We start from the raw sequence: 25,106 nt of genomic DNA on the forward strand, positions 1-25,106 counted from the left end.
GGTTTTATTCTTATAATTTGTAACTACTCTATTTTCGTTACAAAGTCAGCCAATTGGACTGCTGAGGTTTAACAAACGTTTTTTCGTCTACTCGTCGCTAGGTGGCGCTCTTTCAGAATGATGTAGGAATCTTAAAGATATGGGTAAAATGAAACATTGTATCGATTTAAAATATTTATGAAGAAACAAAGACAATATATTATACATATCTAAATGTTCGAAGACAACTACAACAATTTAGTAGTATCTAATAAATCTGTTTCAAGTACAATTCGACAAGTTGAAACAAAATGTAAACAATCCTACTTTATAAAATATGTTAATATCCACCGGCTAATGACTTTTTAAAGTAATAAAAGAATAATAACTTCCCTTTTCAGTAATTTGAATTTGTAAAAGGAAAGGCTTAGAGTAAATTGAATAACGAGTGACATAAGTTTGTCTTAGAATTAAAAAATGATTAGATTTTTCTTTCTTTTGTAGAAAGAAAAATCTAATCATATTTTTTTTATTGAGGATGCCGTAGAGAATGTAATTGGTTGGCCAAATGTCTAGTTTTAATAAAGTATGTTTACTTTTGGTAGATTATTGCATTGTTTACATTTTTGACACGAATACGAACATACTATACGGAAGAGTTAACAATGAATCTTCACTACAACCTAAATTCTTAGATGTGCCCTGATGTAGCCACACGGAGCACATCCAACAATTTAATTTGCTTCACTACTTGACTAATTTTAGTTCTGCCCGTGCTTAACTAGCCAAATAAATAAATAATTGACAAACAATTAAGATTACTTATTGAGCGCTAAGATTATGCGTATTTCATTAATTAACATTTTAGACTTGTGGTTAGAAATTTTAAGAATAGAGAGATTTTGACTCGTGCATAGATTTCTCACGAGACATCTCTATTATCGCCATGAGTCTGAATGTCGTGACATTGACCGTTATGTTTAGAATTAATTGTCCCATTATTTGTCTCATAAAAATAAATATCAAAATAATATACTGATAGCAATTGTTTTTCAAACATATTTAATAGTAAGTTTAAGTACATAGAAAAAGCTATTGTTAAGTAGCCCTTTAGTTTTGAAAGGACCTCTTTGGGACTTGTGATGAACGATCGTTATGACAATATTGTGAGATTCAAAAAGCACTAAAAATATTTATGGTTTTAACATACACACCTATTATAAATAACATGGACCGAGCGTCCGAATTGAATCCAAATCATAATATATTTAAAGCTAAGCAGGACGTTCGATAACTTAACGTTACACTACTGAACTGTGACGTCACGCGCGCGATGCGGGCGCCCTCTACATCCATACTCAATGGAAATATCTTGGAAATAATTTAAAAGTAACGATGAATTACTTTCGTCTACAGTCTATAAAGTTACCTAATTTCAGTGTAAAATGTTTCCAAAAAAACAAAAAAAAATAGTAATTCTAAAATCTTACACACACATAATACTGAAAAATAGGTATTTTATAACATGACCGAATACAATAATTTCATGATCCCGTTTCACACGAATTTGGTAAAATAATAAAACCAAACAAAACATTAAACATAAATTTCACACCATTTTCTATAACATTATTGCACTAAAATTTTATAACTTAATAATAAATATAGTATAAGCGTTAAAACCACATTTCGTGAAATACATAAAACTATTCGAGTCTTAGAGTACCTACTAAAAGTTATTAAAATTTTAAAAACAAATGTCAGTCCAATGAAAGTTTCACTTTAAATATCCTATAAGCATCTTTCAAAGTGGCAACGTTAACGTTTGAAAATAAAATATTCTAGTTTACGTAGAGCTAAGGGTGGCGTCTGATAGTGGCAGTCGCGTCGCAGCCGCAGGCCGCAGCTACGTTTCTTTTGCGACTTCACAACTCAAGCAGATTTTTTATTATTATAGGATTACTTTATGACTACTTCGTCTATTTCTGAGATCTAATAAAAAGGGAAAGCCAAAAATGTTGTTTTTATGTGCTATTTTTTATAGTTTTTTCTTCGCGACTGCCACAATCCAAATGCCACTTAAGTTGTAGAAATAGCGAACATTGTGCTAACTACACTTCTATAACATTTTGACTAAATATTAAGTACGATTTGGTGCTCATTAATATTGTAGTGTTAATATTTAAATACTATAGAAATTCTATCTACAAAGAACGAGATGTGCAATCGAAGAGAGGCTTAGTAAACTACGAGTTATTTAACTGGCTTCGTTCGACTCCGACGCATCGATTTTTTTGAGCTGACATACGATTTATAGGAGATCCAGGCTGACCGAACACGCTTAAATTATACAAAACTTACAAATACATAAAGCCAAATAGGAAAACTTGTATGCTGTAACAATTTCAAAATAACAAATCGCGTAACCTAATAAGTAAACAATAATTTCATAGAGCAACGAACTTATCCAAAACTAAACGATAGCTGATGAGATTCATCTGTAGATCTCGCTAAATCATAAATTCTTTACCGTTACTAATATCACTTAGATTAGGAGACCAAACATTTTGTAAATCGCAGTAGCCAGCTGGCGTTTTAGTTCTCGGTTTTGCCACCAGGGGTGATGATTTTGCGCTAACAAAATCCTTGTTAGTATCACAATATACAGAACGAAGCAGTAGGCCGACTTAGACTGGGTTGCACCAACTAACTTTAACTTTAACCTTAACTATAACCGGAAAAATTGACAGATGTCGTATGAGAATATGGGGTGTTTGGACGCCATATTTAACTTTAACTTTACCCACGCCTCTGGTGCAACCCAGTCTTAGAAGTGTTCTCGAAAATTACGTTTGACGTAGTATGTCATATCGGCGCGCACCGTGACTCTGCGTTGCTCAGCCGTTCATAGCATGCTAAGGCTGCGATACCACTAAAGCGGAGCGGAGCTTAGCGGTGCCCGAATTGACCAATCGTGCTATTCCAGCGGAATGACAGCCAAGATTTCGAGCATGGTGATTGGTCAATTCGGCACCGCTAAGCTCCGCTCCGCTTCAGTGGAAACGCAGCCTTACAGCGGTACCATGCCGTACGCACCGATTTGTCAGCTTGTTTGAAGTCGACCTACTGGTTCGTTCTGTTTATTGTGTTGGTAGCATCACGGGTGGTTGTGTTCAAATTCAGTCTTCAAGTGCTTTTATCACTGCTTCTATAAACTCGAGGACGAAGCAATCTGCAGATCTGCGCCGGTTCTATGACTATAGGACTTTCGTTATGTTCTTTTTTGCTTTACTCTTTTTCGTCACATTATTGTCCGTTATATTTTTACTACCTGAAAGAGTAAAAATGACATTAGAAAAAGTCACAAAACTTGGAGAAAACTTTTGTTGAGGCTAATGTAAAATTTGTAAAAAAATATATACCGCTAGATTCCTAAAGGCGTGTGAGAGAGAGAACGCGCACGCGGCGCTCGCTTCGCTCATACGCCCGAGGAATGCGCATTTCAACCAGAGATGTTTTGCGAGGGATGTGTTTTTGAGAACCAATTATAGAATCGCTTCATTAACATATTGACCTGACATGCTATGCTGCTCAGCGGGGCGATGCTATTGGATCTTAAAAACACATTCCTCGCAAAACATCTCTGGTGGCAACGCAGCCTAATGTGGGGTCGTTTTTTTTTAATTTTCTTTCAAATACCTGGACACGGTCCCGGGTGTAGCGGGTCTACCACAGAGCCTGCGTGGCACACAGCCCGCTGCAGCCGGCACCAGGACCCGTACGTGTGCGCGTCCGTCCCGCACAGCTCGCGCTTGGCGCCGCGCCCGCACGCGCCGCACGAGACGCACCGCACGCCTGACGCCCCGCCCACCACGCAGCGTTGCCCCGCGCCGCAGCGGATCGACGCGCATGTCGCGTTACCTTTGTAAATTGAAAGTTGACAGGTATCTATTGCAAATGTGAATGGGATGGATAGGCAAAAAATCGAAAAAGCGTTTGCAATTTACATTTATGTTACATATTTATATTTTTCGGACTATTTTATACTTGCTATGACCGAAAAAAAAATTAATACTCGACTCGACTCGACTGTATCAATAGAAATAAGCAGCAATGCAGACATCACTTCTGAGGTAATATGGTTAAAATTAAGGGACTTACTTATACAAGCGCCCTTATACGCCAACGGCAACGCCTTCCCGCGTTCACAAGCGGCCTTTCTCAGCGCGCACGGCCCGGCGTATGTGCGGCCGTCGACGGCGCAAACTGGCGCACCCGCGACGCTGCAGCCGCCGCATCGCGCGCAATGAGCGCCGAGTTCCGCGTCCAAAACGCAGCGCTTCTCGCCGCCGCAGCGTACGCCCTCGCAGCTGCCCACTGAAATGGTAAATTAACAGTGAGAATAGTCCCGCTAAGGCCCAATTTCACCAATGTTAGTGTTAACAGCTTGTTAAAATGTCATGCCTTCTCTTTCATTTATTTGAAAAACGAAAGAGGTAACGTGATACTAATTCGAGCATTAACTTTAACAGTCGTTGGTGAAATTGGGTCTAAGTAGAATATAATGCGGGGCACAAACACGTTTTAGTGTTGGTATCGCGGGCCGCAACCAACATTTTGGGGTTAAAAAAATAGAGTTCTTCAAAATTGGCGATGTAGGTACTCACACCCGCAACAACAGAAGAGCTGCAGGTGCATTGCCGACCTTTTAAGAGGGAATAGGGTAATAGGGGAGGATAGGGAAGGGAATAGGGTAGGGGATTGGGCCTCCGGTAAACTCACTCACTCGGCGTGAAACAGCGTTTTCTGTGAGAACGTGGTATTTCTCCGGTCGAGCCGGCCCATTCGTGCCGAAGCATGGCTCTCACACGCTTTGATATATTAGAGATTATTCAGAAAGGTGCCACGTTGATAAGGCAGGGTTCGCCATCCCTGGCCTATGCTTTAGCTAATAAGAGAAATCAAGCCTACACAAAAGTTCTTCACTGCTAACCGAATTAATTTACATGGACCCCAATTTTTTTGTCAGTTCCGCCGTAGACCCCGTCTAGTCTCGCGTGGATCTGGACCACTTTGGGAATCACTGATAATATAAATAGACAAATTCTATAAATGCAAAAAATAATATTCGCAGTGAAAAGTTCTTAGAGATTATTTACCATAATCTACGAATAATAAAAACTAGCTTAATGTTCTAACGTAGGTTCTCACTAATTATTAGTTTTTTATTTTGTAGAAAACATCTCTATTCTTTTCATCACTAGATGGCGCTGATTACTCTATAATAAAAAATATAAAGGAAATTTAAAACATTTTAAAAACCATGACAACAGCAGTATAATTATATTATAAGTATAAAACATAAAATTACTTTTTTGGTTTATGTACTTCATACTCCAAAGTCTTCTTTTATATGGAAATTACATACAATGCAAAATTATAATTTGCATCCATAACAATATGTTTTAATGTAGGTACTACAGTCTACAGTCTACAGTCTACAAAATGCCACAATAGTATACTGCAACTCTAAAAATCTTCAAAACTTAAACAAGATGCGACCGCATGCATTCTTTAAATTAAAAATTTAGTATATTGATGTCCGGCTTCGCCCGCGTAAATTTTCCCACATTTTCCTGAGTTTCTTCGGTCGTATTAGTCATAGCGTGATAATATAATATAGCCTATAGGCTATATTATATTATTTATCGAGTAAGACTATAGTCTTACTCGATAAATGATCTATCTAACACTGAGATAAGTTTTTAAATCGGACCTGTAGTTCCTGAGATTGACGCGTTCAAGCAAACATACTCTTCAGGTTTATAATATTAGGTAGGTATAGATTTTTTTTAATTATCGCTTGACAAACTCGAGTCTCGATCTAAAAGACTATGAAATAGTATAATATGGTAGTGATGATGACGATGATGAATGTAATTTGCATAGTAGCATATGCTTTCTATTCTTATAACAACGCCGAAACTCCCAAACTTGTATCTGAATAAAGAATCAGGAGTTCTCTCAGCACCTTCCGAACCACGGTATACCAGGTATATCTCGGTGCAAAATCTTACTTATTGGTAGCATATGCTTAGAATACTTCTCACGAAACCGAAGTCACCACATGTTTCCCTATAAGTTTTGAGGAGTTCCCTCGATTACTTATGGATCCTTCATCAGATCACCACTTTTGTGAATATAATACCAAATTTTTGAAAATCGGTTAACAAACGGCGGAGTAATCGTTGAATATAAGAAAACGAACATAACACTTCCCCCATTTTGAAAGTCGGTTAAAATTTTAGCCTATGTGTTATTCGGATGTATAAGCTATATTATTGCAAAGTTTCATTAAAATCCGTTCAGTAGTTTTTACGTGAAAGAGTAACAAACATCCATACATCCAAACAAACTTTCGCCTTTATAATATTAGTAGGAAGTTAGGATTCACTTTCTAAAAATGTTCGCTTTAATTTCAGATAACTCAAAGAATAGATATTATTTAGCTCGTGTAGTGAAACTTAGCTACAGGGTGTTCGATACTATCTACTGTATACAGAGTGATCTCGATACTATCACGTTTCAGTTCAGTCTAGACGGCTATCGAGAGCCACTCTCGTCTCTCGGCTAGATTAGGTTTTGTTTATCGAGCTAGGAACCAGGCCGACGTCTGATGCACGGTTTAGTATTACATGCTAGACTACAGCAGCATCTAGATTACCTACGGCTACATGTTGTTTCATTTTAGAATTTATATTGCTAGATTGTCGTGTGATATCGTCGGCTAAAAGCAAATCGCGACTTACAATGAGAGCCGCGTACCTAAATAGTATCTCTAAGGTAATATTTCAATACTTATTTTAAGAAGTTATCTATACAGTGTGTAACAAAAATAAGTGATAATACTTTAAGGTGTGTACGTGTTCCTTGTAGAGAGTTCACTGTGAAAGTAGCAGCTCTGAAAGACGAATTTTTTTTTTCACTTTTGTATTGGCAAGGGCCCGAGCGTTTCCCCATACAAAAGAGAAAAAAATTGTTGGTCTTTCAGCGCTGCTACTTTCACGGTGAACTCTCTACAAGGAACACGTACACATCCTAAAGTATTATCACTTATTTTTGTTACACCCTGTAGCACTATAGCACTTAAACTTAATTAGCTGAGAGCCGAGTTTGTGAGGGCTCGCGTCGTTTTTCTGCGTGGTAATAGTCTTTAAGGCAGTTTTTTTTGTATAATATAAATAAGAACCAAACCTTGACTCACCGATGCACGATTATAACACATCTACATATCTATAAATAAAAAGTTAAAGCACAAATCAATACCTACTACCTAGACCTAAAGTAACCTTTTTTTTTAAAAAAAAAAGACCTAAAGTAACCTAAAACTATTGCCTAATATTTAAGTAAATAATTCCTTTATGATATGACTAGCGGTCGCCCGCGGCTCCGCCCGCGTGGTGGATGTCGGTACTCGGTTACTGGTACTGTAAAAAGCCTATCCAGGAAAGACACGGTCAGCAAAATGATTCGGCTGTGTCACGTGTGGAATTAGCCGCGCGGGTACCTTACTCATAAGTCATAGATCTAAACTAGGCACCCGGCTCCCGCACGCGCATCCCCGCCTTTGTGACGCCCACTTCGCAACGGGCCGTACAGCAGAAATCGTAATATTTTAATTTCGCCATAACTTCAAAACCAAACGTCCAATTTGTCGTGTACTCAGAGATGAAAACATTTATTTGGTCTTCGAATGAACTTCGTGTACTTAGTGATGAAAACATTTATTTTGATACTTAATGATTAATATTTAATAGCATGAGTAAAATAAACGCGATTAAAACGCGAATTTTAAAAACTTGACTAATTGTGCCGTATTGAGTTCGAAATTAGTAATCGTTTACATACGACGATAATTGGACGCTGTTAAACCTATTCACCTTCTCTTTGACTCTACTACTGAGCAGAAACTTTTCTACTAAAGAGGAAATTCGTATTTCGTGGCACCAATCCAAAACCACATCGTTCAATTTATGAGCATGCACTGGGTTGGGGACGGCAGGGCTCTCAGATACTCAATACGAAGGAGTCACAATGGATCCTTAAGAGGATACACCAGGGGCTAGAGAAATGAAAAAAAAGTACGTGTAATATCTATAGCTGTCTCCCTTACCTCAAGCCTATACCGCAGAACGCGATAGAGACAACTGCAGAAAATCCAGAAAATCAACGATTCGTTGTCCCCTGATTCCTTCTCCAAAACTTAACCGATTTAAGTACTTTTTTCATTAAAGATTAAAAAAAGGCTTGAGCTGTGTTCCTATGTTTTGCTTTTTTTGGTATAATCTAGCCAAATCTGTTTTCTGGACGTTTGAACACAGCGGAAAATCTGGCCATTTTTTTAGGTTTTTGAACGTTCATATCTTATTTAATAATTAAATTATGAAAAAAAGAAAACATAGGGACATTGTATTAGTGGCCGTAGATATTCAGGAAAAAAATTATAACTCTACTAGCATTATCCAGGGAGGAAACAGGGGACAACGTTTGTATGGAAAAAATGGCGGTGTGGAATCCTCTTAAGGGTCGTCGTGACTTAAGGGTTTATGTTTAAAAACACAGTCGCAAGTGTAAATTATAGTTTTCACTACAACTAAAGATGTCAACAACAAACTAAGTCAGTATTAGGAGTAAAACGAATGCATAAACGTCAATTAAACGGCGCCAGCTTAAACCCCGGTTAACGGGCCTAAGAAATGCACTTACGGAGTTACCGTTAAAGTTTATTTATAGACGAGACATATTAATAAAATCTTTTAAACCAGTCTTTATTTATGTCTGGGTCGTCTGTTTTACTTCCGTGAGCCTTCGTTTTATTATTATTTATGCATTTGGTCCTCGCCAGGCTGCCTTGCATAAGGCTACATAATATTATAAAAATAACATGGCCCGGTCGTGCCCAGTGCTAGTAATTGCTAAGCATTAATCAAGATCATGCCTCCTCTTTCATAAATGAGAAGATTTAAGCTATGTTTAACTTTAACCCAGACTGTCGCCTGTGGGTCATACAGATAAAACTATATTATTATTATATTATAATAAAGGTGATTTCCTCTGCGTTATTAATTAACAGTAAGTAATTTTATATTTAACCGAAACAAAGTTATATTTTTATGCTTTCAGCTGATGAATCAGGACGTAGGTACTATCGTCTAGAATTACTACTTATTTTACTAATATTATTGAAGATGTGAGTGAATGAAGACGATAAGTAGATAACATTTTATAACATAGGTAATAGGTATGGGCAATTACTCATTTTTTCCCTTATAATTTGAACGAGCTTGTAACTTTATCTACTTCATCATGCCTCCATTGATGCAAAAAAATGATATTTTTATCACTTACGTCTCCTATTCTGACAATAATTATTATTGATAAGTGGGCCCCTAAACGATCAATTTTATTGTGCAATAATTAAAAAATATTATTGAACAATTTGATAATAACATTGAAAGGCGTTCAATATCAACCCTAGACGGTCAATAATATTGGATAATACGATATACTCAATAAAATGATCGTCTAGGGCCCGCTGCCGCTAAGCGGAGTGGAGGTAACAGTAAAAGATTGGAGACCACAAGTCAACAATCGGCCCCACACAGAAGTGTTTGCCCCCAAAAAACAAAAAAATTGGGCACAAATACGCAATAAACTAGCGTGTACTATACAAACAATATATAGTAAACACTTTAGTTTTGGCACTCATACGCATACCTGGAAAACCAAAACATTCCCACTAATTTTAGATCGTAGTGGTTTTAAAATATTTCAGCTGTATATATTTAGATAATATTTGATTTGTTTTCGGCCCACCACTGAATGATTTGCCAAATGTGTGATGTAACGCTGTTGTTGATTTTAACGAATTCAGAGAAGTGATTGAAATTTTCTATTTGTCCCAGGTGGGATCAAAAAGACTAGGAAATATTCATTAGTTTTACGAATTTTAAAAGCTACTAATTTTCTTATTTGTTTATTATATAGGCGATGAAATCAGTCTTAAACTGTACAATTAATTAGATGTTGCAACATGCCCGTAACTCGCGGAAACTAACGCGAATTTATCCCGTATCCGAGAAAAAAAAAGTATCCGTCCTTTCCCTGGACTCAAAGTATCTCTGTCCCATTGCGGCGTTTTTATCGCAGCAGTGTGTAACTACATGATCATACAAAAAGTACTTACTGAAAACAGATATCACAATAACGCATGCGATATTATCGACCGATAATAACGCGCCTGTGTCATGTGTGGAGGAACCTTTATCAAAGGGACAAAAATTATGGGGCCATATACGCGTGAATCAAAATTTAATTAAAAAATATATATTCGAGAAGATATATTCGAGAAGATATTACGGGATTATGAAATGCATCACCAAGGTATTGCAATCGTATTCAAAATGAGTTAGAAACCAATTTATTCTGCTTGTTATCATAAATAATTACGCTTCTGTAATCATAACACTAAAAAATTAATGGTTACCTTAGTTAATTTGCCATTTAACTAGTTAACTAAACGTCGTCTAGCTGTAATGTTGAACGTTGCAGTCAACAACGTGTATAGCCGTGTAATTGAATGGCGTTGTTCAGTCAAAGGGCTAGCTGTTTGATTGAACGGCTATTTTAACCAGTCGACTGCGACATCTCCGTACCTTTAGCAAAATCGGTTCAGCGGTTTAAGTGTGAAGACTGACGTGGGAGAGCCATGCTTCGGCACGAATAGGCCGGCTTGACCGGAGAAATACCAAGGGCTCACAGAAAACCGGCGTGAAACAGCGAAACAAGTCGCCGAGTGAGTGAGTTTACCGGAGGTCCAATCCCCTACCCTTTTCCCTTCCCTACCCTCTCCCATTTCCTTCCCTACCCTCCCCTATTCGCTTCCCTACCCTCCCCTATTACCGTCGGCAAAGTACCTGCAGCTCTTCTGATGCTGCGAGTGTCCATGGGCGACGGAAGTTGCTTTCCATCAGGTGACCCGTTTGCTCGTTTGTCCCCTTATTTCATAAAAAAAGAAGAGATAATAGACTGACACACTTTCGCTGGATGTCGATATTAATAGGAATGAAATGCTGTAAAATATATTTGTCTGCGTAACTGAAGTACCTACTGGCTGTCGAGTGTATTAGTTAGATGGTATCTCAGATGGTATTATTATTCATGACAGAACGGCCGTCTGGCCCTAGGTGAGGTCTAGTCTAGATGCGCGATAGCATCTAGCTCTGACGAATGCACTATGCATAACATTTGCATACGTCTACTGCAACTGTTGATCGGTGAATGTTTTTGTAATAAATTAACAAAAAAATAGTTTTAGAACCTAGAAGTTCAAGCAACAAAATGATGTGTCTCTATAATTGTCTTTTCCCGGAATTCAAAGTGTCTGTAACAACACTTTTCATTCAAATCGGTTCAGTCGTTTTAGCGTGAAGAAATTGGAGACAGATAGATATTTATTTGTTAATTTAAATGTAAAGTTAACAATTCTGAAATTTATTGCCGAATATAATATAGGTCTATCAGGATCTGATGGCAAAAAGTGAGAAAAGAAATTCACTCTAGCAATACCGGGGTAGGTAATTGTAATAAAACATTTCAATGATTCTTTTTAGGGTTCCGTAGCCAAATGCCAAAAAACGGAACCCTTATAGATTCGTCATGCCTGTCTGTCTGTCCGTTCGTATGTCACAGCCACTTTTCTCCGAAACTATAAAAGCTGCACTATTGAAAATTGGTAAGTAGATGCAGTCTGTAAACCGCATTAAGATTTTGATACAAAGATGGAAAAAATATTTAAAATTTTAGGGGTCCCCATAGGTACAACTGGAAACAAAAAAAAAATCTATAATCTATATGTGTGGGGTTTCTATGGATAGGTCTTTGAAAATCATATTGAGGTTTCTAATATCATTTTTTCTAACCTGAATGGTTTGCGAGAGAGACTCTTCCAAAGTGGTAAAATGTGTGTCCCCCCCCCCTCTAACTTCTAAAGTAGGGTCATGATAATTCTAAAAAAAATATATGATGTACTTTACTATAAAAACTACCAACTAAAATTGGTTTGAACGAGATCTAGCAAGTAGTTTTTTTTATACGTCATAAATGGTAAATCTTAAACCAACAAAAAAAAATTGTTTCATTAAACCTATGCGTGTGGGGTATCTATGAATAGGTCTTTAAAAATCATATTGAAGTTTCTAATATCATTTTTTCTAACTTGAATAGTTTACGAGAGAGACTTTCATAGTGGTAAAATGTGTGTCCCCCCCTCTAACTTCTATAAAAGTAGGGGCATGATAAGTCTAAAAATAATATATGATGTACATTACTATAAAAACTACCAACGAAAATTGGGTGGTAGTTTTTTATACGTCATAAATGGTAAACCTTAAATAAACTTTCATTAAATCTACTGAAACATAAAAATAAATCAAAACCCTTTTAATTTCATGAAAATAAACCTTATTGCTGCTGCGGAACCCTTCATGGGCGAGTCCAACTCGCACTTGGCCGTTTTTTTTCCTTACAACGGCTGCAACGGCAATCCTTATACCGGCCTAACGGCCGTTTCCAATATTTGATATATCTCTGGTTTTGCCCTACTAGAAATAGGAATAGCTCACATTAGACATTAAAGACATATTTTATGTCAATTCAATGTTAGCTGCGATCGGTCGTATGTCAAACCAGAGATAGATTGAATATTGGGAACGGCCGTTAGACTACAGCAGTTGTTACAAGTTTTACCTCTTAACCTTTCCTTCTAAAGTATTTTTATGGCGTGTTAAATCAATTAACTTTTTCAATTTTCTATTATGGTGTTAACCAACTATTTTTCCTGTTAACATCACCATTCACCAGACGGTGTTATTTTACACATTTTTTTTTTAAAGTATGGGATACCAGTTTCGTTCGACACAAGGAAAAAAACAAAAAAACTTTCTCAAGTCTCAGTGCAACAATGTTGCGGTCCGTTCGTACTCCATATGCAAAACGCGGGGTCTGCTTTGACCATAGAACTGATAGCGACAAGACAGGCATGAGGCACTTTAATTCCGAAGGTCCTGTCAAAATAATTTTAAACAAACGTAAGCTATCCCCCGAGCAAACGACCTTGACCATACATTTGACGCGTTACCGAGACCGCACAAAAATATATTTTTTTTCAATATTGTGCACTGTGTATGTTTCCTCTATTTCTTCGCTTCTATTAGTCTTGGCGTAGTAAAATATAGCCTATAGCCTTCCTCGATAAATGGGCTAACACTGAAATAATTTTTCAAATCGGACCAGTAGTTTCTGAGATTATAGCGCGCTCAAACAAACAAACAAACAAACTCTGCCGCTTTATAATATTATTAAGTAAGTATAGATGTGCTTGGTAATATTATAGCTTTTAACTTAAAAAAACAACTGTATACTATGTGCCTAGTATTCTGTATGTCTAGACTCTAGTACCTATTCTGCTGATTATGACGTCTTTTAAACTCGTAGATCCAACGTCATTTCTAAGTATTCTTATGTCTGCAGCTTCAATTTTGTTCAGACACTGATTGCACCGTGCACGGCTTGATCTGCATCCGCCGGACGCAAAAAAACTTTATGTTCTTACCTACAAATAGTTTATTTCTTAGACATAGTCCAGAAGAAATTGGATATCGGTGGACGTAAACGAATATTGCTATTTATTCCGTGGAAACGAAAAATACGATCTTTTCAGGCGATCCAGACAAAACCAAGTCAAATATTAGATTCTTATTGTATGACAAACATAATTTTGAATGAAATATTATGCAGGAATATTCTTTATAAAAAAATAATAATAGTAAGTTCACTAGGCCACATCAATTTAGATATGACCTAAATTGATATGGCCGACCATCCATCGACCACTAAACATCGACTAATTTGGGTATGAAAACTTGTGAAAACTTATAACTTGCAAACCACTATATCGATAGGTAAGCCACTTTAACTCCCGGAAACGAACGTCACCACAGAAATCTACGGTTCTTACGCTGACCAATTACTCCGTAATAGCAGGCAACATCCAGTAAGAAAATATTTCGAGGACTCTACTTACCTATAAGCAAAAACTACGCAGCAAAGCAACATTTATAAATGAATGGTGGTACTTTTTCCTTTTTGCCACCGTCGAGCCACAATACCTACGCGTGTAGTAGCGTACGTACTCCATTGAACCGAGAACCATTGCTTTATATGGACCAAACCAGTTCTGATCACGTGTATTTAAGTTGTAACGAGATAAATCGAGAGACACTAGAGCTTGGAAAGGCAAGATGTGCCCGTAGGACTATGTCTAAGGGTGGGTTGCACTAACTTACTTAACTATAACTGTAACTTTAACTATAACTTTAAGTACAATGCAAATTGTCAAATCTTTGGTTAATCCTTCGATCGTGGATTCTTGGAAATCTATTGTTATTCTATTGTGGCTCGCTCACCGGTGAGCTTATGGGGCTTGATGGGAAGTCAATAACGGACGCCATATTTAACGACAACCTTGAGCTAAACAAGGCTTTAAATGAACGTGACAAAAAAACGAACTAACGCTGTCATCATACAAAAACGCCATATTTGACAGTTTTCCTTTACCAGCTGCGCCCCCACCCACGTTCATATAAAACCTTGTCGGACCAGCTGTCATCTGTCCAATTCTGTGGTCAAAGTTAAGGTTAAAGTTAAAGTTAGCCTTAACTATGACCATAACTTTGACCGTAACTGTAACTATAACCACGCCTCTGGTGCAACCCATCTTAAGCAGCTAAAAAGTAGACCTAAAAGTTGCCCAACAAATGTGCACTCCTTGCAGACTGCAGCTAACCTTAGTTCTTTTACTATTAACTAAGCCTATCTTGGAAACGATTACCAACAATATTTTAAACTTATGTACTTTCAGAGAAATTGGTGAGTAACTAGTAAGCAGATGCCCATCTAAGAAAACTACGTTACATTAGTAAGCTTATACCAGGCCGTGTCGACAGCGGGGCAAAATGGTCGCTTTGAAGAATCATGATATGAATCATAATATGATTCATTTTTCTAAAGTCGCAAAATGCTCTACTCTCCTTGCTCTCTGCTACTGTACTACATACTCTGCTTGTAATTCATTTCTGTATTCTTGTACTGATTTGACATTATTTTTTTTTTGTTTGACAGTTTTGACAATTCACTTGCTGAATTGATTGAGAGGAATTGCTAAATGTGACCATTTTAGCCCCGCAGATCACGATTCACGAATTCACGACTAATATTGATGGACCAACTAACGTAGATGCAATGGATCGATTGTTCTGAAAATTTATTGTGCTTCATCCCTCTTTCCTTAACTGCTCAAAGACAGGACGGGACCTACCACGAAATGCCGATTCTGAATCCCATGTCTAGCTTTCACAAGTCTATAGCTAGTCTCATTCAACCCGAGGCATCAGTATCGGGCATCTGCCAATAGAGTTGTACCGGCTAGCGGGTGTGGCGAACAGACGGGGACTAATACTCACAGAACAAATAAAAACCGAGCCCGCGACCCGCAATTACGGACCACGCCGCGGGCACCAGCTGATTATTGGTTACCGATATGTTACAAATGCCCCACAATTGGTCATTGTCAGTTCGATCGCAGTTTAAAAGCGACTTGAATTCGCATTCGTGCTAAACATAGAATAGAAGTAATACTAAAACAGATGAAAGTAAAAGAAGAATTCATATGAGTTAAAAAGAATTTGCCTTTTTGCTTTTTTTCTGAGCTTGTTTTGGAGTCCAAAGTTACTAGTTTGAACTTATCTATTAATTTAATTTCAACAGAAAATTGGACTCCAAGTACAATATCTAAGCCTTTCGCTCTCATTCTATGCTACAAGTCCTTGAGTCATGAACGCTAGAGGTCGCGCGAGTGCAATATCGATACGACATCGACCGAATCGATCGCTAATTGGCATATTTAACTACATACTTAGCTATACGATTTTAGATTTTCCTCGTGTTTTTTTGGTGCAGTTTTTGCGGCATTTCGTTTTCGTAGCAATAACAGGTCAGGCGTGAGCGCGCCAATGAGTCGTAAAGTTTGATAGACCAATGTAGATGTGTATCTTGTTGCTAGGCGTAGGCGGGCTTTTGCCACGTGGACGTTGTTCTTCAAATAATAAAAATGTATAGTGAGTCCTACGAACTAAGTAAGGAGTCTTTGATTAATGTATGAATAAACTACTCTACAGCAACCGATGTGTGAAAAACTGCGTTGGTAGTAGTGTGGTTTTTTATGCAAGTGTGCAGGTTATGCGCATTTGAATAGTTTGAGTTAAAACAAAGTGCTAGGTTATAAAAATAAAAAATTAATATTCCTTCTTAATTTATTCTTTTTAGAAAACTTAACGCGGGAGAGCCATGCTTCGGCACGAATGGGCCGGCTCGACCGGAGAAATACCACGTTCTCACAGAAAACCGGCGTGAAACAGCGCTTGCGCTGTGTTTCGCCGAGTGAGTGAGTTTACCGGCCCAATCCCCTATCCTATGCCCTTCCCCACCCTCCCCTATTCCCTTCCCTTCCCTACCCTCCCTTATTAGGGATTCCCTCTTAAAAGGGCGGCAACGCACCTGCAGCTCTTCTGATGCTGCGAGTGTCTATTGACGACGGAAGTTGCTTTCCATCAGGCGGCCCGTTTGCTCGTTTGCCCCCTTATTAAAAAAAAAACTTGGATTCGATAGCTCTAGCAAAGCTAGAAAATAGATATCAAAATGTTTGTTGACTAAACCAATCGCTAATCTAGTGATATGGCGCTTGCGATGCCTTTAGCACATTTAGTCAAATACCATGTAACAGCTACGATTTCTAAGTTCAAAATCGAAATCGAATTGAACCTGTAAGCACCATGAGTTCTTATTATAGATTATTTCGTTTTACAAAGCAGACGAAACTCATTGATATTTATCGGTTGGTTTGGATTTATTGGACATTAAGATACGGTAGAAAGGGCATAATGATTCTTACACTTGTACCGTCACGGCGAGCGCTTCCGAGGCGACGGGAATAATTTATGGACGCTATTAATTTATGGTCTAGATGCGTTTTATAGCCTTATGCCCCGTCTGTCTGTCTGTATTGCATTATTACAAGTTGAATGGAGTTTATGAACCGATAATGTAAGCTTTCTGTATGCGGCAGTGTAGATCAAGAGTACTTAGGGTGGGTTGCACCAGAGGCGTGGTTATGGTCAAAATTATGGTTATAGTTAAGGTTAACTTAACTTTGACCACAGAATTTAACATATTATGTCTGTTGCTGGTCCGACAAACTGTCGAACTGTCAAAAATGGCGTTTTTGTATGATGACAGCGTTAGATCCTTTTTTCGCCACGTTCATTTAAAGCCTTGTCGAGCTCTATGGTTTTCGTTAAATATGGCGTCCATTATTGACTTTAACCAAGAAGCTTATATTGAACACTCATGTTTAATATAAGTTTCTTGGCTTTAACCAAAGATTTGACATTTTGCATTGTAGTTATAGTTAAAGTTACAGTTAGTGCAACCCACTCTTAGAGAACTCTTGCATTCGACATTTTCGTTAGCGAATTTAGAAATCGAAATGTATTCAAGATTTGAGATACGCGTTGTCAACTGCCAAATTATTTTGATTATTTTTCCGACCCAAATATCGACCAATAGAATTGCACCATTCGACGTCACGTGGTACAACCTACATGGTATTATACTGATAATTTTTTGAAAATTTTCTCTGGTAGTTGCTATATACATATAAAAAACAAATTCTAATTCTATTGGCCGACATTTGGGACGGAAAAATAATCCCCCGAATACCACACGAGCTTCAAAATTATCTGGCATTTCCCGATAGGTTCGTTGCAAACAAATGAAGGAGTCAAGTTTTTCAGGAAAAATGTTTGCAACGAACCTATCGGGAAATACCCGATAATTTTGGAGCTCTTGTGGTATTATAAGTGATTACTTAATAACTTCGCTATTAAAATTGTTGAATGCTAACGGAATTTACATGCGGAATTTACGCCGCGTGACTTCAGCCTAGTGTGCTATACACTTATAGGTCTACCAGGATCTGATGGCAAATTTTGATGGCAGACTTTCAAAATATTTCTTTGATCATTGATAAATTTTTATATTTGCATGTTTCACACACAGGATCAGCCGTTATAAGGAAAATAAAGGATCAAAATGTTTTATTGCAATTACAATGTTAGTCAATTTATTTTCTCACTTTTTGCCATCAGATTCTGGTAGACCTATACATGGATACTCAAGTTGGAAAACGTTGGCTAATAAGCCTTTGAGAAGAAATGCTCTATGATACCCGCAACTCCTTTGCGCAAAAACTCGTTTATAATACAGGGTGTAACAAAAATAAGTGATAATACTTTAGGGTGTGTACATGTACCTTGTAGAGAGTTCACTGTGAAAGTAGCAGCGCTGAAAGACCAAAAAATTTTTTCACTTTTGTATGGGAAAACTCGTGACGCTCGGGCCCTTGCCCATACAAAAGTGAAAAAAAAATTTCAACTTTCAGAGCTGCTACTTTCACAGTGAACTCTCTACAAGGAACACGTATACACCCTAAAATATTATCACTTATTTTTGTTACACACTGTATAATATCCTATGTCCTTTCACCGGATTCAAAGTATCCAGCAAATTTCAACAAAATCGGTTGAGCAATTCCAGCGTGGAGAGGTAACAGACAGACAGACACACTTTCTCATTTATAATATAAAGTATATTGTGGCTTTAAACATGTGCTTTTCAAAAAGTTCCATTGACTTTATACTGGTTGATTTAATCTGGTATTTTGCATTGACGACCTCGTGGCCTTACATAACAGTCGCCTACACAATACACTAACCAGTTCTGGAGACTGTACCTGTACCTTACACGTGGTTATGCCGGCTACACAATTTCTTACCGGTCTTTGAACGTATTGTAATATTTTAACCGACTTCCAAAAAGGAGGAGGTTATAATATGTTCGTCTGTTTATATAATAATTATATTTTTTTTGTATGTTCAACGATCACTACGCCGTTTGTGGACCGATTTTCAAGATTTTTTCGCTATTGTATCGGGTTTAGTCCAAATTTGGTACCATGTTCATAAAAAAGGTGACTTGATGATGGGATCCTTAAGTAATGAGGGAATTCCTCGCTTTTTATACTAAAAATCCATTTATATGGATGATATTGTGATTTCGATTCATAATCTGAAGTATTTCAAATGGAAACTTATAGTGATTTTGGATAAATAATGAACTATTCGAAGTAAATCTTACCAAAAAGTCAGATTTTGCACCAAAATATACCATGGTTCGAAGGTAGTGAACAGATCTTCGGCCTTCTTATAGATACTTATATGTTTGGGGGTTTCGACGTTGTTTTAAGAATTGAAGGCATATGTTAATAGTACATTAGATTAATCATCATCATCGTCTCTACCCTAACATCTTGCAACATGACATTATGACTCTATTATTAGTATTATAAGGGGAGATTTCAGTTTTCACCAAAGAAATGGAACGCGTTCAAAGCACTCTGAACCGGTTCAAAACGTATAACCGCGATTATAACATTGTAATGCATTTCACCAGCATAAACTGAACGCGTTCACAGCAAATCCCAGTTTTATCTTTTGAACGCCCAAAGTCCGAAGTTTAACGTTATAAAACCCGTTCAAGCTCTGTCATGGCGGAACGAAAAACATAGACAAAAGAAATGTCAAGATGACAGTTTTGACACATGCGTTTATTAGTTTATGTATTGTTTCTTGCTATTTTGTAGTTAAATTAACGTGAAAGGCTTTAAAATGATGAAAACATCTACACTACTATTATAAAGAGGAAAGATTTGATTTTTTGTTTGTTTGTTTGTTTGTTTGTTTGTTTGTTTGAGTCGAATAGGCTCCGAAACTACTGGACCGATTTGAAAAATTCTTTTACCATTGGAATCCTGCATTATTTCTGCTGAACATAGGCTAATTTTTATTTTGGAAAAATATAAGGTTCCGTAAGATATTTGGGATTTTCGGACGCAAGGTTTAAAAAATCAACCAGAAAAGTTACTTATTTTGCGTACGCTGCCTAAACTATAAAAGATAGAGGCATAAAATGTTCTAAGTAATTATAGATCTTTTAAATATCTACAAAAAAGTCCGCGACACACTATACCTATCTATGTTGAGTGAGGCACAATAACCATTTTTTTATTAAAAAATCTAGAATTTTTTTTGGACTATATTTAAATGCGTTTATTTAAATCATGCTATTGACCTTTATCAAAATAAATTATTTCATCACTAAGTACAGTTAATGTAGATAATATTTGGTCTTTGAATGATTAAAATTGGACGTTTGGTTTTAATGTTATGGCGAAATTAAAATATTACGATTTCTGCTGCACGTTGCGAATTGGGCGTCAAGACGCGATGCGCGGGTGTGCGTGCGGTAGGGGAGAGATTTAATTATCAGTGCCACAGACTCGCCCGGAGAGTCCACGTAAATATTACCTCGATCGTGGGAATCGCAGACACAATAGATTTTCAATAGTTATGCGACAGCCGGGTGCTGCTTTATTGATTTGATATAGACTATCGTGCTTCATTATTATAATCCTAATTTCAAAAAAGCTTTAAAAGTTATGACTACGAAAGTAATATTTTTAGAACTTTTTAAAATAAGTTTTGAATGACTATTATTTTTGATTGCTATTATAATTAATTAATTTCTTTAACTATAAATCTCCAATAGCGGCAGCCGGCTGCCAGCATAACAATTGAAGATCTATTGTGTCTGCGATACCCACGATGCCGATGCACGATGGAAGTATTAATGCATATTTTTTAATCCACACTATTTCTGCTGAATATAGGCTATATTTAATGAGAGAAAAAAGGGAACCGTATTAAGTGTTAATAATTGTGTGAAAAATCTACCAAAATATTCCTTCTTCCTTATCCATACTAATATTATAAATGCGAAAGTATCTCTGTCTGTCTGTCTGTCTGTCTGTCTGTCTGTCTGTCTTGCTTTCACGCCAAAACTACTGAACCGATTGCAATGAAATTTTGTACACAGTTATTCTAGAGTCTGAGAAAGGACATAGACTACATTTTGATGTGGGAAAATATCTTATTTCCATGAAAATATCGATGAAAATGAATTCGCATTGCGCGTGGCCAGCGCTCATCCCGGGGGTCCTGGGTTCGAGTCCCGCAGGCGGAACAAAAAGTTTTCAATGTTCCTGGGTCTTGGATGTGTATTAAAATAAAATTTCAAAGATCTTAAACATATTTTATGTATAATATTATAAAAAATCCAGAAATATATCGATGCAATGAACATTTTAGTTCTAATACGATTCAGCAGATGGCGTTTTAATTTTTACTTTATTGTAACATAGAACTAATCATACTTATTAGTTAGTATGTTTTTGTTTATCTATACTTTAATATTATAAATGCGAAAGTATCTCTGTCTGTCTGTCTGTCTCGCTTTCACGCCAAAACTACTGAACCGATTGTAATGAAATTTTGTACACAGATAGTCTAAAGCCTGAGAAAGGACATAGGCTACTTTTTAACTGGAAAAAGGGGTTGTAAGGGGGTGAAAATTCGTAAATTTGGTCAAATTAAGTTAGTTCCAAAAACTCAAAATAGATGGCGCCAAGAGTCCCCTAGATCGCGCTATCGCTTGCTCATGCGTATTTCTATAAGAGGTGGTACCATGTTGAAATGCGTTTCTCGATTCTTTCGATTGTTATAAGTACACGTTATTAACTAATAACTCACCTACCAACTTAGATATCAAATTCAAAAACAACAGCGCCAAAACTACTGAACCGATTGTAATGAAATTTTGTACACAGATAGTCTAAAGCCTGAGAAAGGACAAAGGCTACTTCTTACTGGAAAAAGGGGTTGTAAGGGGGTGTTTATGCGTAAATTTGTTCAAATTAAGTTAGTTCCAAAAACTGGAACAGATGGCGCCAAGAGTCGCCTAGATCGCGCTATCGCTTGCTCATATGTATTTCTATAAGAGGTGGTACCATGTTGAATTAATATTTGCGATTCTTTCGATTGTTGTACATGTTATTAAATAACTCACCTACCAACATAGATATCAGAAACAGTCTACCAATAATAAATAGTTTATGGGCATTGGGCAAAGCTAAGGTTGTGTAATGCATTATGCAGCTAAGTTGTGTAACGCTAAATAAGCTTTAAAATTTGGTTTAATTAATTAAATTAATTAAGTAAAAAAAATCATATTATGTGCACACTACACGGCTGTTTTGGGTATTTTGATTTAAGGGGTACCAGGGTTTTAAAAAGCTTTTGACACCAATTTTGTTGACACCGCGCGCTATAAACTGAAGTCCACGCGGACGAAGTCGCGGGCAACAGCTAGTGTAAAATAATCGCGTGACGTCACGTAAACTTAGATTTAATAATCGCGATCAAAAGAAGTTTGTGAAATCCAATCGAAACAAAACGAGATTTACGTCGCAGCATGAACGCGTTCAATGGGAACTAAGTTTTATGTGTGTTTGGTGAAATCCCACCTTAGTGTTTTTCATAGTTTTTTACATCGAGACAGATATTGATCAGTATTCCGCTGTTTGTGAACCGATTTCGAAAATTTTTGTTGTTGTACAGGGTATAATCCGAATTTGGTACAATTATGACGAAGGTGATGATCTGATGATGGGATCTATAAGCAATCGAGGGAAATTCTAGAAATTTATAAAAACAGACATGGTGGTTAAGATTTTATGTCTAGTAACTCAAGCAAATGTTACAAATAAGTGAAATTTCATACGAATGTGTCTCTGGATCCAAAGGCACTGAACAGAACTCCTGAACCTTTAAAACTCCTGAACTTGGAAATTTCAGCATCACTTAGGTAACAAGCATTTACCACAAATTCGCTTACAGTAATATAATGTGTAATGTATAATACAATGCGTAGATAACCACGTGACATTTTAGTGGTTGTTTTCCCGCAGCAGAACGATTTACCTTTAGTAGTAGGTACTATCGAATCATGCATGTTAATATTTGAAAATAAATAATATTTTGTATATAATTTTAAATTAATTGCATTTAACTTTGAGTAACTTTTCGTACCTATAGTGGTGAAGTTCCTAACTGCCGCAGTCAGCGACTTCACAAATATAGCTACGAAAAACTAAGGAAAGCGTAATCTCAAATAATTGACAAGATTTTGATTAATCAAAGGTAACATTTGCCTAGTTACCTTTGATTAATCGCCATAGTCGGGAAAATGGAAATAAAATAGCGTACCTCTATCGTATGAAAATGATTTTAAAGTACAGACATAATAAGGCAGGTGTTTTCTATAATCTATTTCCTGTCTGGACTCTGTTGTATTGAAATACCCGAGACAGTTGCAAGTACCGTCTAGCGGAATTTAAGTGTCTGTACTGATATTGAAATACCGTGAGCAATTTGAAACATTGTTGCATATAAAAATAGTTCGTGTTGCCGAGTGCCGACTGCCGACCGAACGGAATATGAAATATTGCTTATTGAAGAATGAACTCATGTCTGTTATTCAAATATTGGTAGTACCTACTTACGTCGCCTATAATTCTGAAGTCAGGCAACGATTTTTGAATTTTTTTTTGGTATCAACCACGTGGTGTGGTACTTAAGAGCGAGCTGCCAAATACTGTATTTTCTAATAAGTATTACGATCCCGGTAGACGATTGACTTAAATGAAATTGAGATTTATTTAATCATTGTATATTTATCTAATATTTGCCTAACGGAAAACACGATTCAGTTATTTCAACTCGATAGTTATATTTTTCGAAATTATGAATATTTCTGGGCTTTTCAACAAATATCTGTTACACTTATTGAGTTACTGTCATTAAATAACTTGCACTACTACAATCACACACTTTATAAAATAATGGTTAAAGGAAATATTAGTATTGTATTGAATTTTTAAGTAATCATCAAAAACATTTTTGGGACTTACGACCTTTACTTTCGTGCTATAATGCGGGAACCGTTGTTACGCGATATTGTTCACTATTAGCTGCAGCGCAAAGTACAATTTATGCGGGCACGATTCATAGAATCATTATAATTATCACGATTGGAAGATAGCGGGGTGTGTACTGTGTAGGCGGGGCTAGCCTGGATTGATATTTTTGGCAGCCCGGTCAACTATTTTATGGTCTGCGTGTGACAATTAGTGACAACCCTTTTAGTTATTACTTATTCCATATTTCCACACTAGTAGTCTTAGTTCCTGCTAATTGCCTATCTCTACTCGATATATTATGTCGAGGACACCACGTTACTCTAGACTTCTAGAGTCTAGAGTCTAGACCGCCGTCTAGTGAGGTCTCGCCTTAAAAGATGAATACATACCTCGACAAGGCCCGGGGTAGTCTAGCGTCAGGTGCTTGGCGGGTCTGCGGCAGGCGCGCCGTCGCAGGCGGCACAGTGAGCGGTAAGTCCGGCCGTCGGAGCCGCACACGGGGCCGGCGCGCGCGCACGTCGCGGCGCACACGCAGCGCGCCCGCCCCCCGCGCACCGCGCACCGCCGCCCCGACCCGCACGTCACGCCCGCGCACGATTCTGGATGGAGAGATTGAGGTTAGTTGGCGACAACCCTAGGAAAGTTGCAACAATACTGAGTGCTTAGTCGATGACTCTGGTTAGTGAGATTGATTTAGAATGGAAATGACAACCCTAGCAACCAAACCAGCGCTTAGTCGATGACTCTGGTTAGTGAGATTGATTTAGAATGGAAATGACAACCCTAGCAATCAAACCAGAGTCCTTAGACCAGGGGTTCCCAAACTGTGCTCCGCGGCGCCCTGTTGCGCCGTGAAAAAGCAAGTGAGTCGATCCGCTGAAACCTGACTATAATTATGAAAGTATATTTTTCTAATAACTAGGTAGAGTAGGGCGCCGTGATAAAATATTTTACGTGTAACTGCGCCGCAGGCTGAAAAAGATTGGGAACCCCTGCCTTAGACAACTTGCATTTGGAA

The 25,106-nt window shown here is 37.4% G+C and overlaps 1 protein-coding gene across 1 annotated transcript in view; it reads right to left on the minus strand.

Annotated features, from left to right (window-relative positions):
- Nucleotides 1–3,048: 3,048 nt before the first annotated feature.
- The window catches only part of LOC121737303 (follistatin), a 60,664-nt gene continuing 38,606 nt past the window's right edge, over nucleotides 3,049–25,106 (minus strand). The window contains exons 3-6 of the mRNA XM_042128934.1: nucleotides 24,478–24,687; nucleotides 4,141–4,356; nucleotides 3,679–3,900; nucleotides 3,049–3,310 (exon numbers count right to left, since the gene is read on the minus strand). Coding sequence (XP_041984868.1) covers nucleotides 3,237–3,310; nucleotides 3,679–3,900; nucleotides 4,141–4,356; nucleotides 24,478–24,687 — 722 coding nt within the window. The 3' untranslated portion in view covers nucleotides 3,049–3,236. The remainder of the gene's footprint in view (nucleotides 3,311–3,678; nucleotides 3,901–4,140; nucleotides 4,357–24,477; nucleotides 24,688–25,106) is intronic.

Source organism: Aricia agestis, chromosome 20 (genome assembly GCF_905147365.1).
Source record: "Aricia agestis chromosome 20, ilAriAges1.1, whole genome shotgun sequence".
Lineage (NCBI taxonomy): Eukaryota > Metazoa > Arthropoda > Insecta > Lepidoptera > Lycaenidae > Aricia > Aricia agestis.